The sequence below is a fragment of the Dioscorea cayenensis genome, chromosome 15 (genome assembly GCF_009730915.1).
Source record: "Dioscorea cayenensis subsp. rotundata cultivar TDr96_F1 chromosome 15, TDr96_F1_v2_PseudoChromosome.rev07_lg8_w22 25.fasta, whole genome shotgun sequence".
Classification (NCBI taxonomy): Eukaryota; Viridiplantae; Streptophyta; class Magnoliopsida; order Dioscoreales; family Dioscoreaceae; genus Dioscorea; species Dioscorea cayenensis.
Genome location: NC_052485.1, coordinates 23,133,655 through 23,148,988, shown reverse-complemented (window position 1 = coordinate 23,148,988; position 15,334 = coordinate 23,133,655). Strand labels below are relative to the sequence as shown.

The following is a 15,334-nucleotide window of genomic DNA, read 5'->3' as shown; positions in this document are numbered from 1 at the left end:
AACGGATAAGATTATTGCCACGTGGATCTCATCAAGCATCCCTGTATTCCCACGTGTCCCATGCTTATCGATAAACTAACGGTTCTCATGTATCCACGTGGACTTCCCGATTCGATATTAGGACCAAGATCCAACGGATCCTGCCATCTCTCTTTCCCTCTTCTTCTTCTTCTTCTCGTCTTGCTTCGCTCTCCCTGTCCGAGCTTCTCCTCCGCTCTTCTTGCACTAGTGTTTCATTTCTAGGGATTCCTCGATTCGACCACTAATTCTTCTCTCCAATCAAAGAAAATTTAATTCCTTTTTGTTTCTTCTTGTCTGATTCTGGATTGTTGGGAGTTGAAGATGAGAAAAAAGGAAGCCTAGTTCTTGCTTTCTTTGATTCTATATTCACTTAAATCTCCCACTTTTTTTTTTCCTTCAATTCGAGTGATGTGGGAATCCGAGGGGCTTGTCGACGCACCATCGGTTCCCAGCATTGAAGCTCTGGTTTTTCATGCTTGTTTTCCATTCGAAACCACTAGATATACACAAAAGATCGGTTTTTTCTCTTTCCTTTGAAAATTTCGATCTTAAAAGTTGTTTTGGATCGATAGTTCTCACTTTCAGAGGTTTAAATCTCTCCTCGTATTCTTCAAAACCTTGGATTGATTTCCTTCTTCTTTTGTGTATAAAGCTTCGATCTTTGGTTTGGGATTGATGGCGGATTCGGACAACGAGTCTGGAGGGACGAACGCTGTAGGAAACAGCGAGTTCTCATCGCCGAGAGAGCAGGACAGGTTCCTGCCAATCGCCAACGTGAGCAGAATTATGAAGAAGGCCTTGCCGGCGAACGCCAAGATCTCCAAAGACGCCAAGGAGACGGTCCAGGAATGCGTCTCAGAGTTCATAAGCTTCATCACCGGCGAGGCCTCTGACAAGTGCCAGCGCGAGAAGCGCAAGACCATCAATGGCGATGACCTCCTCTGGGCAATGACCACACTTGGTTTTGAAGAGTACGTGGAGCCTCTCAAGGTTTATCTTCAAAAGTTCAGAGAGATGGAAGGTGAGAAGGGAACTCCTTCTTCACAGTCTCAGCAAAAGGATGGTTCTAGTACTACTAGTGGTGGTGGTGGTGGGAATGGTAGTGGCTCAGTGACAGTGAGCATGGGAAACAATGTAGCTTCTTATGGTGGTGCTGGTGGTATGTATGGTGGTGCTGGTGGTGGGATGATGATGATGGGTCATCAAATGTATGGTTCTTCACCATCTTCTTCATCTTCATATCAGCATCACCAATTGGGTTTGGGTGGAAAGAACTCCATTGCTGGTGGTGGTGGTGGTGGTGGTGCTGGGAATTCAGGTTCTTCAGGTGGTATTGGAAGGCAAGGCAGAGTATAGTATACATAAAGTGTGTTACAGTGTTAGTGTGAAGTTATTCAGAGATTTGGTGTTGTTTTATGAATGAATGAATGAATGTGTTATAATATAATAGACTTTGTTCTACATAGAAGGAATTAGTTTGATATAGAGAGGACATTGGAATCTTGGGATGGATGATGTGTAACATAGTGTAGACTGTAGAGGTTGTATTGATTAAGGAATATATGAATGAATGATGTTTTGATTTATCTGTAAATGAGTGTGGAGTGTAGAGGACTGTGGATATCTGTTATGCATGTGAATGTTCAGTGTTGTTTTTGATTGCTCTTTTTGTAAAAAAAATTGGTTTAAAAATGCAATGAATCTTGGACAGCAATGAGATGTTTTGTCCTGCAAATGAGTGGTCTCTTTAACTGCTCCTTTGTCTGCTGGGCAGGGGCAGACATTTATAAGTCAAATTGCCACAACCACTAATGCAAGTGGGATCTTTAATACTGTCTTTGCTGTCAGATGGGAAGGATATATAATGGTCAATCCAAAATAATGGACTTCCATACTAAAATACCATCCATTTCTGCATTACTTGTACCCATTTATTGCCACAAAAACAAAAGTAACAATTCACTCCAAAAAGATGCATGAAATTCAACTCATCATCATTAGAAATAAAGCAGAAGAAATAGGGGGCCTGATGTTCCACTTTTCAAGTGGGGAGAGTTGGCACAATAACTTTGCAGGAATCTGCATGAATGATTTCACATATAAATGGTCATGATCATGCTTAACAATTCAAGAGCCTTTATTTAATTCAGAGTTTAGGAAGAGTTGAATGGAGAACAATAACTTAGTTTTGGATTGGTGAATTCATCAACTTTTCGAGTTGTCGATGAAATTATGCTCCACTTCAGTGTCCCATATTCCAACCTCTGAGTAACCGTCTTCGGTCGCGCAAGCCCTGAACATACCCGTAGTGTTATAAGGCATAGCTACTTCTCCGTTGGCAGAAACAGCAACTAGACCGGCATTGCCCTTCGGAACACTGTCGATTACATAGGTTGCAGCCTCTTTTAGTGAAAGTCCTTTGTATTCCATCACAGCAGCGACATCTCGGGCAACAGTAGCTCGGATGATGAATTCGCCTTTGCCTGTGGCAGAGACGGCACAGAGGTGATTAGCATATGTTCCTGCTCCTACCACTGGAGTATCGCCGATCCTACCCGCCATTTTGTTCACTAGTCCACCGGTAGATGTTGCTGCAGCTAAGTTTCCAGCACCATCCACAGCTACACACCCGACCGTCCCGATTTGACTGTCACCGTTAACGGCTGATATTGGTTGAGTGTAGTCAATCTGCAAGATGCATTTCCATGAGCAATTAGTTTAATAAGTGGAATTTATTAATGTGGCATAATACATGAAGTTTAGCCAGCCACCATTCTATTTTCATAAGCACGCGGAAAATTGTTTGACAAAACCAGTGATCAATATAGATTCCTGTCTGATATTTTAGAACTTGTATTTTGAACAAAGGAAAGCCATCGTTATACGTCATAAACAATACGGCCAACCAATCTAAACGGAAGTTACTTATTTAAAGCGGAAATTAAGTGACACAGAAAATGGATTTAGTTTAGTTGATTAATTGAAACATAGTGGTTGAAATGATGATGAAGATTATGATTAGTCCTCATTGGCTATTGAACTAATGGAAATCAACGTTGAGGAGAAGCATGACAAACCAATTCAAAGGCAATTATGTGCATGAGAATGTTATGCAACAAACCGATTAAACCAGGAAGATATTATGACTTTGCTGTGTACCTGCACACGATTGGCTCCCTTTGCTTGTTTTAGCCTTTCAACATTTTCTTGAGTAATGAAATGACTTGTCTCTGCAACTTCAACACCCTATACATCATAAGTTCAATCAAAAGGATGGAGAAAAAAATATGAAAGATCAAACAAAAAGAAAATGTTTATAGATTCAGGTTAAATGAATAATTGAAATTAGGATAACATGATTGAGAATGCCACTCAAAATACTATTTTATGCAAACAGACTGAGATTCCATGACTGATTTGACAGTATGATGCACTCCAACAATTTATCAAGAAACCATTTCATTAATGTTCATAGCAACAACAGAGTCCATAATTTCTTGCCAAACATGTAAGCATTTGCATAAGAAGTGTGGCTCATGCAACTTTTCTTTTTTCTTTTTTTCTCTTTTTTGTTTGTGTGTGTGTGTGTGTGAGTGTGTGTCAGACATAAGATATCAGTTTGTTTATAAGAATTTAAATGCGTGTTGACCATATCGCCAATTGTTAAAATTTTGTTGTTGTGTTCAAGAGATTGATAAGAGTCAAAATTGCATGAAGCAATAAAAAAATGTTAATTTTAAGCATTTATTCCTGATGGACATCTTGCTTATGGAGTTTCTATCTTTAACAAAATCAACAAATCCCAAGAATCATAAAATAGAGGACTGATATTTGAAGAGATATTTAAGTAGCGCATTACAATTCTACTAGCAAAGATTTTCAAATTTTGTTTCGGAATGACAAAAGAATCTTTACATAAAAGGGAGAGGCATATGAATTTGCAGATCAGTAGATGTTCTAAAGCAAGATTCAGGTTGGCCTCAGACACAATTCATTATAGCTCTGGCAATTACATATTTCTTTTTTCATTTACCTTTTCATGTATCACACACAAAGTTCTTCTTTATGCTAACAATATCACAAATCTCAACTTATTGCCCAAGGTCACAAGGCAAGGCTATATATTGCATTAATACTAACAGAGTCTTTTTCAGCAGACATTTTTCAACATTGAAAGTAATATTGCTAGAGAAAAGAACCTAATAGCACATACCTGCTCCCTAGCAAATGCCTCAGCACCATCAAATCCTAGATATATATGCGGAGTCTTCTCCATGATCACTCGCGCAAGAGATATCGGATTCACTACAGTAGAGACACCCGAAACAGCACCACAGTTTTTCGTAATACCATCCATGATACATGCTTCCATCTCTACTGTACCTTTGGTTGTCAAAACAGAACCTTTACCAGCATTGAAATGCGGACAATTTTCCAGCTCACGGACCTGTTAAAACATACTTTAGTTATTGGAAGCAGCTGCAGCTCAAGCTCAAGTGTTTACAACCTTTCATCAGTTATTTATCTACCGTGGGAGTAAACAGAGCATGAGAACTATAGCACAATATTCTTCTTTTGCAGGAAAGCTTGAACTTTTCCTATTCTTCTTGTGCATTATATGTTGAGGAAAGAGCATACATGCAAGTTGAAGCATATAGAACCAAAGTAAATATCAGACATGTTTCATGAAAGGCCTGAAGATTCTGGGCATACATATTCCGACGAGAAGCACTAAGTATGGTTAGAGAAACTATATCATGCTTAAAAATATGATTGAATAGAATTCCACAAGGACGAGTACTCTCACCAATACTTCAACCTCTCTAATTTTCTAATAACTAAACTATATATATACTTTTAGGACCACTCTTTATCACTTCATTCACTCAAAATGCTTTGAATAAACAAGATTATCCTTTTTAATACTATACTGTTACCTTGAGTAAAAACTTCACACCAACTGTTTAGAGGATAAATGTTAGAACCACCACCACAAAAAAAAAAGGTTTTGTTATACTTGCCCTAATTTATATACCCAGCACTAGATCAAAATGGAGAAAAACAACACAATGCAAAACACATAGGAAAATCAGCAAACCAACATCTTGAATAGCCAAAGATCAAAACTTTCAATGTAGAAGGTTGATGAGGAGGAGCTTTGATTACCACAAGCTCAACAACATCAAGTGGCGCCTGGTTGGCTTTGAGCGCTGCAACACCAAGGCTCAGGCAACGTCCAAGTGTGGCCTCTCTTGGCGCCCTCCGCTCTTCAGCGAGCGTTACCGGGATGTCCCCTGCTCCTCCGTGCAGCGCTATCGCCCATCCCATCTCTCTCTCTTCCTCACTGAGGCAATCCGTCAAACACCTACAGGGCATGCATTAAAGAACAGAGCTTTGTAGTTGTTGCCATTGTCATGGTAAATGCCAAATGGTTGGTGAATCCAAACAAACGTTTATTATTTGTTTATTTATTCATTTATTTATATTATCTTATTTATTTATTTATTTATTTATTTTTCCAAAACAGAACTTGGAACTTGGAAGGCACATAATATACATACATATTTATATATATATATATATACACACAATTATTTACATAAATAAAGAAAAAAAATCAAATATTTATTATAATTTTTTTTGGAGAAAAAATTAACTTCATTGATTAATAGCCATAACATCATCATCAAGTAAAACCTTACTAAATATAGAAGACAGCTGTGCCAATGTATGATTAATTCTGTTGGACTGTCTTCTAATATATTTTTAGAGAAAAAGATGAATATTGCATTAACGAAGATTTGCATTTTGTATTAAGCACTCTCAAGGCAGAGATATCTATTTGATTTTGCAAAATATTACCAACCACAACTTGGGCATCCATCTCTAGCACAACATTTGAATAATTGCCTTATTTCAATCAACTTAAAACTTTTTTCAATGTAACAGTTTCTATTTCGGTTGGGGAGAACAAACCATTGAAATTAGCGTAAATGGTATTATAGTAAGCAGTGGATGGTATTGTAGTATTATTATTATTTGGTTCATGACCTATTTACATTATTATTATTTTTTAAATATTCACATGATAAATTTTTATTACCTTATATAGCACATAAAAAATATTTAAATTAATAAATTTTTAAAATTGATAATTTACTATAACTAGTGTATTATTGTACATGTATACAAATTCATAAATGGAGTGTTTCATGTTTGTCGCCTATCCTAAAATACATACAAATGTATATATATATATATATATATATACTTGTTGCGCATCTTGAGCATCAATCAGTATTAGTCAATGGTCATATAGTGCAATTATTTTATTGTTTAAAAAATTCGATTGCTTCTCGAACAACTAAAGATAAGATAATAAACATGTGATTTTATTTTATTTTATTTTTTAAATTTATTTTTATATTAATATAAAATTTGGTATATATTTTATAAAATCATATCCTATTATGCATATCGCACACACCTTTATTTGCTGATAAATCTTAGTTTTTTTCTTTTCTTTTTTTTTTAAATCATATATAAATTGTCTAATTTTTTTTATTATAAATAGCGAGAAAAATCAAAAGATTTATAGTAGATAACAACATAATGAATTTATGATATTTATACAAATCTTTGTCAACAAAAATAATTGTTATATACAAATGAATGCGTGCATGAGTGGATGACTAAAATTTTTAATTTCAAGAAAAATAAATGAAAATGTAATCTTTAAAATTAATTTTCATTTATAAACAAGTATTATAGTTGGAGAGAATTTTTTAAGATTTAAAAAGAAAAGAAAATATTCATTTATATAAAGCGAAATTTAATATAAAAACTAACTTAATTTAATGCAATTTATTAGACGTAAAATTTTGGTTCATGAAGTTCCTCTAATCCCTTTTATTTATTAATTAATTTATTTATTTCTATAAAAGAATCAAGCAACTTCACGGCATTTAAATACTTGTCTTTTTGTCTTTCAAGCTTCAAATGAAAGTAACATATATCTGTGTTTGACAAGACAACGAATAACAATAAGTTCTTCAATTTGTGACGCCATTAACATTGTTGATCGTGATTTATGATTCAAGAATTTATATGAAGAATCTTGACTCTTTTTTTTTTTGGATTACGTACCTTCAGTTTTTTATACCAATTTTTTTTTTATGAAAACAATAAATGCTGATAATCAAAGACAAATAAGTATAAAAGTGTAAAAATTACGGTAACTTATAAACTCTAATATGTGATTTTAGAAGGCAAAGAAAGTGTTTTTCATATATATCTCCCCACAAGGAACTCTATATATGCATTAATAGCTGATGGGCTCATACTCGAGACTCCTTAATTGCAAGGCACAATGAGTATTTCTGGGCTATGCCCCGGTTACCTTTGTATAATAATTTTATTTTTGTTTAAGTGTTAATATTGTTTCAAAATATCATCAAAGTTTATCTATGTTTTTTTTTTTTTGAAATAGTTTATCTATGTTTTTAGTCTTATTGCTAGTTGAAAATAATCTTTATGGTTATTATATAGTATAAGGTTTGAGTTTAAAAATATTTTAATTATCTATGTAAACATACATATATACGAGTGTGAGATCTAACATACAAAATATTCTGCTTATTATAATATGTGAGTTTATTGATAAATGCTCATCTTTGTAAATTGTAAAAAAAAATGACAGTATATTATTTATTTTGATTACTAAACAATATATATAAATATGTTCATTTTACTCCCAAAACTATAGAAATATATTTATTTTGGTGTTTTATAATATTTTAATTATATTGAATTAAAACACAATCTATTAGATGAATAAACTGTTATGTTACCAATAATAATAATAATAATAATACACATTTTGACACTACTGGAGGATTAAAGTGGTAAGTTGTTTAGTTTAGTACGTAAAACTAATTAGATTCCACCACAAATATTTTTTTTAAAATTCCTTTTTATTTCTTGAAAGTATCAAACAGAATCTCATGATTAATAGAGAAAGTCATGCATGCACACCTGAAAAAGAGTTTGAAAATTTAACAATTAATTCAGTTAATTAATCAAACATTAGTCAAAAGCGCTCCACACCTTCAATCATGCAACAATATTGAGTGAAAAACTCATACTCTTTCTCAAACTCTACACACACACACACACACACACACACACACACACACACACATATATATATATACCTCACAAACATCCTATATTAACTAAATATTAGAAATTCAAGTAGTATTAATTATGGCAAACTTTTTGTTAGTTTTGTTAATCTTTGGTTTCATAATTTCTCATGTTGTTTCAATTAGAAGTTTGAATAGAGATGTTATAGAAATGAAGGAAGAGCATGAGAAGTGGATGGTTAAACATGGGAGAGTGTATAAAGATGAAGATGAGAAGGAGCACCGCATGGAGATTTTCAAGAACAACCTTAAACTTATTGGATTATTTAATGCAGGTGATCATAAGTTTAAGCTTGGAGTTAATCAGTTTGCTGATCTCACTAATGAAGAGTTTAAAACCATTTACAATGGTTTCAAACCTTCATTGAAGAAGATTAAAGAGGTTGCCATGGAGTCATCTAGCTTTAGGTATGAGAATGTTTCTGCCACTCCGGTGAGCTTGGATTGGAGGATGAAAGGTGCTGTCACGGCTGTTAAAGATCAAAGACAGTGTGGTAAGCATATATATATATATATATATATATATATATACACATACATACATAAGGTATATTTCTTTTTAGATATATACTTAGAATCTCATATTAATTAAGTTAATAATCATTAATATAATTATATATGCTTAATTACAACATCATTCATAAAAAAAATCCTAAATATTAAAATATCCATACCAATATAATATATGTATTTCCTTTCTTTCATGTTAAACTTTCAAGTTGTATATACATATATGAGAACTCGTTCTCTAATCAAACCTAGGGACAACCCATATTAGATTTGCATCAAACGGCCATTGTCTTCAACAAATATAATTATGTTAATGATTATTAACTCAATTAATATATATAGGATTATTTAAAAAATTAATATAATTAGTTCTAATACTACTATGTGTAGTCAAATATCTAATCTAAAAACTTAAGCCCGGAGAAGATGTATATATATATATATATTTATTATATTTCATCTATTAATAATTATATTACTTACATGTATTATGTGGGTTAATTAGGCTATATATTTTGGCCATGGGCTTTTTACCGTAGTATCTTAAAATATGTATGTTAGCACCACTTCCTTAGAGGAGGGATACTACTGTGTATATATATAGGTAATTTATCATTTAGGATATCTTTAGAGGAGCAGTTATTGATGCAGTTCTCTTCTTCTTTGAAATCAGAATTTTCTTTTATGATGAAAGGACCTACATAGTAGTTATAAGATCATAATTTTTTAGCTACTATATATATAGACATCTCTAGATTTCAAATCTACTGATACTCATAGAGAATGAGCCCTTATATATATATACATATACACACACTATCATGTGTTTTGGCAACGCGAAGAAGTTATCTTACATACCTCAAATCCTCAACGATATTTATGAAGAGTAGAATCCTCAACTTTTTATGTTAAAGTTAATCTCACTTAATACTATTAACCAAATATTATATTTTCTATTCTTAACAGTATCATTTTAACCTTTGAGATTGAGTTCATTTAACAAAAAAAAAAAAACAAACACACATGCAGGATGTTGTTGGGCATTCTCAGCAGTGGCAGCAATGGAGGGGATAACCAAACTCAGCACCGGAAAACTAATATCACTATCAGAACAAGAACTAGTAGATTGTGACACTAGTGGTGAAGACCAAGGTTGTAATGGAGGATTCATGGATAATGCCTTTGAGTTCATCATCAAGAACAAAGGTCTCACCACTGAACTTAACTACCCTTACAAAGGAACTGATGGTAACTGCGACACCAAAAAATCAGCAATCCATGCAGCCTCCATCACTGGTTTTGAAGATGTGCCTTCAAACAATGAAGCTGCACTTTTGAAAGCAGTAACTAACCAACCTGTTTCAGTTGCAATTGATTCTAGTGGTTATGCTTTTCAATTCTATTCTGATGGAGTGTTCACTGGTTATTGTGGAACTGATCTTGATCATGGTGTTACTGCTGTTGGATATGGTATGACAAGTGATGGTACCAAGTATTGGTTGGTTAAGAACTCATGGGGATCTTCATGGGGTGAGAAAGGGTATATAAGAATGGAGAGAGATGTTGATGATGAACATGGGCTTTGTGGCATTGCTATGCAAGCTTCTTATCCAATTGCTTAAAAACCATATATATGGTCCTTTATATGCATGTATTTGATTAGTTATGTTTATATATATGTTTATGTGTGTGTGTGTGTATATCTCTTCTTAATGTTTTTCTAATGTAATTAAATAGAATCCTTAGCAATAAGGTGTGTGTTTTTATATAAGTTCTCGTATGTAAATTTGTGCATGTTAATTATTTATCAAATGTAATTATATCTCAAATCAAAATGTAATTATATTTTAGGTGATTTATTTTTTTAAAAAAATTATTATTCGCATGATCAATATCATTTGGCCCGTGAGAAATTAAAAATATTATAAAAAATAACTTTTTAGTAAAATCAATAAATTATATATGTTTATCAAAAAAACTGTATAAAATTTAGGAGCAAAATAATAATCATAAAAAAACACTACAAATAATATATATATATCAGTAACAGATAATAAAAATATATAAAAAAAAATCATCAACATCATGAATCTCCTCTTTGTCATCTTTTTCACATTAATTTTTTTTAAATAAGCTATAAATATTTTATGTAAGCAATAAAATTTTAATTGAAAGTTTTTTAAATTATCCAAAAAAATAGTAATAAGATGTAAAAGTTATTATCTACTTTTTAATTAATATATAATCTCTTTATCCGAGTACTAGTTCTGATTATTCAAACACGCTGCCATTGCTACCGGCTTTAATCGCAGCCGTCGATCATGTCCGAAATCTACAGTAGTGTGTCCATCTCAGCCGTTCATTAGTGAAGGTTCGCGAATCTCCCACTCTTCCTATATATATATTGATCGATGCGCGTGTTCGTCTTGAAGTTCTCCTTCGATTTCCTCGTCTGGTTTCGAGATTGATAGAGCTAAGAATTTTCTCTAAGATCTTTGATGGGTAAGTGCTTGTTTTTGATCCGATTGTTTGCATTTTGGTAATTTGTTCATCAGTTATTACTCCATGGATTTTTAGCTTAAGATTCATTGGATTTGTGTTTTTAGGGGGTTTCTCGATGTGATTCGAGTTATTTATTTGTATAAATGAAATTTAGTAGTTGTTATTGAGTTCTGATTGCCTTTAATTGCTTGAAAGGAAGCACTTTGCATGTATCCTGATGTTCTGTTGATTCTCTAATGCTATTTGTTTCAGTTTGTTTAGTTGCTATTTTGATGCTTATGAATTATGTGAATATCTTTGTTGATTTTCTTTTGTGTTCTTGGTTTTTTTTTTTATCTGATTAATTTCTCTTTGTTTCGGATTGATTATTAGGAAATGTTTGTTCATTTATTTTAAAGTTGGTTCAACTTGAGTAATGCTTTTGATTTTACACTTTGTGGTGCACATTATAGTTATGTTTTGGGAAGTGCTGATGAATATGGAAAACTTATTGAGTATGAACCCACAAGGCTTACAAAACCTTTTTTTTTTTTTTCATTCATGGTTAAGCTCACATTGAGAAAGACACTCCAACTTAAAACCCTAACTCTAACCCTAACCCTAACCCTAACCAAGAGATAATCACACATGCAAATCACATTCCTAAATTAAAAAAAAAAAAATTGAAAAAAAATGGAATTTTTATATTTCCAACTTGTAATTTCACAACCAGACATTTGCATTGAATTATTTGTGATGTTTTTGATGTTGTTGATTTGAATTTCATTTCCTGTTTCTTTTAAGCTGATTTTCTTGTGCTTTTGGCCTGCTAAGTGACAAAAGAAAAGGATTTTGTTGTTTGTTGGTGTATCATTGGAGAAAGTTTCAATTTTAGTTTTTTTTAGTTTAAATTATTGGCTTTTGTTCCTTGAAATGCTGCAGTTGGATTCATTCGAAACTTTATGAATTATGAATATCTGTTGGTTGTAATTTTGCTTCTTTGTTTTTCCCTTGTGCTTGCTAGTGATGTTGTGCTGATTGTGTTATTGTTTATAAATCTCTGCTTTTATTGTTTTGGTTGCAGATATGAATATCTCTTGGGACAATGATGATGATTATATGAAATTTATTCAGAGGATGAACCCTCCAAGGTTTGTCTCTTGTTTTCATTCAACTGTTGATCTCAATTTCCTTTAAAATTTAATGCTAATTGTTGAGAAATCTAAAAGTTCTCCATTTGTCTTTTGACATTTCCTTAGGGTTGTTATTGACAATGAAGCAAATCAGAACGCAACGGTAGTTAAGGTTAGTTTCCTCTAGTTGTGCTTGGATTTTCTGGTGATAGATATATTTAAATTCCATCTTCTATAGTTATTATATATTGATGATTTTCATATTGAAAAGTTTGTATTATTGGATAATAGGTTGATGGTACACATAAGTACGGAATTCTTTTAGGAGTAGTTCAGGCCCTCACAGATCTGAATCTTATAATTATGAAAGCCTACATATCATCAGATGGGGAGTGGTTCATGGATGGTAATTATGCAAAAAGAATTTGCTTTCTTTAATTATCTGTTTGTTAAATTTGGTTTTGGTTTCTAGTTTGGAACAAACGTATAAGTCGAAGATGTTTATTGAATGTTGATAGTTTTCAATGTGACCGGTCGAGATGGAAAGAAGAGATGGAAAGAAGCTTAGGAATTCGATTACAATAAATGGTATTGGTGATTACATACGGAAGGTAGAATCTGAATGATTTATGTTCTTTTTATCTGAATTCTGCTTTATTTTGTCCTCCTTGTCATTTTGTTTGTGGTTTAACAGTCATTGGGAGCAGACTCTTGTTTTGTGCCAACATGGCGGCGATCTATGGATGCTGTGCTTTCAACTGACTACACCTCAATTGAGTTAACAGGGACCGACCGACCAGGATTGCTCTCTGAATTGAGTGCAGTGCTTACTGACTTGAAATGCAATATTGTGAATGCTGAGGTATGGACGCATAATACCCGAGCTGCTGCAGTGATACATGTGACAGATGAATCAGCTGGCTCTGCCATTACGGATCCTGAAAAGATTTCTAAAATAAAGGAGCTACTTTACACTGTGCTGATGGCTAGTAACAAGGTCCACGGAGCAAAGGTAGCAGTCTCTGGGGAGATCACACACATAGAACGACGACTCCACCAGACCCAGTGTGACTGTTATCAATTGCTGTCATAAGGGCTATTCTGTTGTTACTGTTAGATGCAAGGATAGGCCAAAGCTCTTCTTTGACATAGTTTGCACATTGACGGATTTGAAATATGTTGTTTTCCATGGGACTGTATATGCAGAGAGTCCTGAAGCTTGTCTGGTAGGTATTGTAAATTTCAGCCGGTAATGACAGTTTTCATGCCTTATTCTTATGTACTCTTCTTTCTTATATTCCTATAGGAGCTCTACATTAGGCATGTAGATGGATACCCTATCTTGGTTGATGCGGAGAGGCACCAAGTAATCCAGTTTGTTAAAGCAGCATTTGAGAGGAGAGTATCTGAGGTATTACTAACCGAGCCGGCTGTTATCTTTTTCCATTCATTCATTCATACAACTTATTTGCTGATGTAAATCACTGAGGCATGATGAATTTGTTATCCTTAGAGATAGTTTCTTCCGCTTGTTTACCGCTCTCATTCATTCTGCATTGGAAAGGTTAAATCTATATTTGGTATTTATCATAGTGTACACATTTGGGACAAATGTCATGAGGAAGTACATTGTTTCATCTTCTATATATTTGACGAATGCTATCAGGGTTTGAAGCTGGAGCTATGCACATGTGATAGGGTTAGTTTATTAACCGATATCACCAGAATTTTTCGCGAGAACAGCTTGACTATCACAAGGGCGGAAATATCCACCAGAGCTGGCAAAGCCATCGACACCTTTTCTGTTCGTGATGCCACAGGGAATCCAGTTGATGCGAAGACCATGGATTTCATTTGTCAATCGATAGGCCGGACGATTCTCTGAGTTAAACATTACTCCGAGTACCCCACCCCCTCTCTACCGCAAGATCCGCCAGTGACTGCCTACCGTGAGACACTTGCACAGTTGCACTGCCTGAAGTTCATCCTCGGCCATTTATTAGAACCATCTCATGGAATTCTGTGGTTAACTGTCTCTATAGTCCTCCTTCACTGTAAGTTTACATAATGCAAAATCAGTCTCCTGAAGCTACTGAAATTGAGCATTGCCCAGGCAGAGTTTTTATCTGTACACAGAGAGGCTTTTAGAGCTCAACTTCTGCAGCTATCCAGTTAAGATTTCCTATTTGCTTGATCAAAAATTTTCAGCGAAGAAAAAGAAAATTTGTAATCTCGTGGATTTCTGTCACTTACTTGTGTGTGCTAAAGTAAGCTTTTTATTCATTAATTTTTTCTGAACAATGGCTATTGGTTATGTATGTATGTATTTATACAAGTCAAACCTATGCAAGATTTCCTTTCCAAAATTTTTTTTTCTTCTCATTCATAGTGTATTTGTCTTGATTGAGGCATAAATACAATATGTGGGATGGTTTGTTCACATTTACTGATATATATACATGCATATTTTTTTTTTATAAATATATATTTGTAATGATGTAATTTCTTTCATTAATTAGTATATTTTTTCTTGTATAGGACGGTTTATATAACCCTCATCGAAAAATAAATAATACATTGCAAAAGATTATATACTCCTTCTAGAAAATCTTGACGTTGTTCAAATAAATTATTTTTTATTAAAGTAGATAAACTACTGATTTATTAAAAACAAACAAAAACAACCAAATAAACATGAAAAAAAATTACAAAGAAAAAAAAAACATAAAACAAGGAGGGCTTCACTAGGGGTGAGGCACCCCTACAGCAAAACAAAAATGGGCCTTTTAATAAATAATTAAACTACCTTGAATTATGATTATAAAAAAGCTTACCTTTTAATAAATATAACATATTATTTAATAACAATATTTTCTAATATATATAGTACGTCTAATAACAATAAGATATATATACACTAATATCACCTTTTTTATGACTCCATATTCAATTTAATAATTTGTCCATATATTTAATAAATGGAAA

General features: G+C 33.2%; 3 protein-coding genes and 1 pseudogene across 4 annotated transcripts; 3 read left to right on the top strand and 1 right to left on the bottom strand.

Moving 5' to 3' along the window:
• Nucleotides 1-139: 139 nt before the first annotated feature.
• On the top strand, nucleotides 140-1,609 carry LOC120277298 (nuclear transcription factor Y subunit B-3-like). The gene has a single exon (XM_039284085.1). The coding sequence runs from the start codon at nucleotides 697-699 to the stop codon at nucleotides 1,375-1,377; it is 681 nt and encodes a 226-aa protein (XP_039140019.1). The 5' UTR covers nucleotides 140-696; the 3' UTR covers nucleotides 1,378-1,609.
• Nucleotides 1,610-1,994: 385 nt separating this feature from the next.
• Nucleotides 1,995-5,472, bottom strand: LOC120277297 (isoaspartyl peptidase/L-asparaginase 1). Of its 2 annotated transcripts, XM_039284083.1 has the most exons (5): nucleotides 5,188-5,472; nucleotides 4,235-4,468; nucleotides 3,181-3,267; nucleotides 2,577-2,709; nucleotides 1,995-2,504 (listed from the first exon to the last, which is right to left on the bottom strand). In XM_039284083.1, the coding sequence occupies exons 1-5, from the start codon at nucleotides 5,395-5,397 to the stop codon at nucleotides 2,227-2,229; spliced, it is 942 nt and encodes a 313-aa protein (XP_039140017.1). In that variant the 5' UTR covers nucleotides 5,398-5,472; the 3' UTR covers nucleotides 1,995-2,226. The 2 variants fall into 2 exon arrangements, with proteins under 2 accessions (XP_039140017.1, XP_039140016.1); XM_039284082.1 differs by having other exon boundaries at nucleotides 2,100-2,709; nucleotides 5,188-5,471.
• A 2,798-nt stretch (nucleotides 5,473-8,270) lies between these two features.
• Nucleotides 8,271-10,565, top strand: LOC120277898 (senescence-specific cysteine protease SAG39-like). The gene is made up of 2 exons (XM_039284757.1): nucleotides 8,271-8,719; nucleotides 9,765-10,565. Exons 1-2 carry the CDS (start codon nucleotides 8,287-8,289, stop codon nucleotides 10,355-10,357), a joined length of 1,026 nt encoding a protein of 341 aa, XP_039140691.1. The 5' UTR covers nucleotides 8,271-8,286; the 3' UTR covers nucleotides 10,358-10,565.
• A 589-nt stretch (nucleotides 10,566-11,154) lies between these two features.
• On the top strand, nucleotides 11,155-14,738 carry LOC120277361 (annotated as a pseudogene).
• Nucleotides 14,739-15,334: the final 596 nt, after the last annotated feature.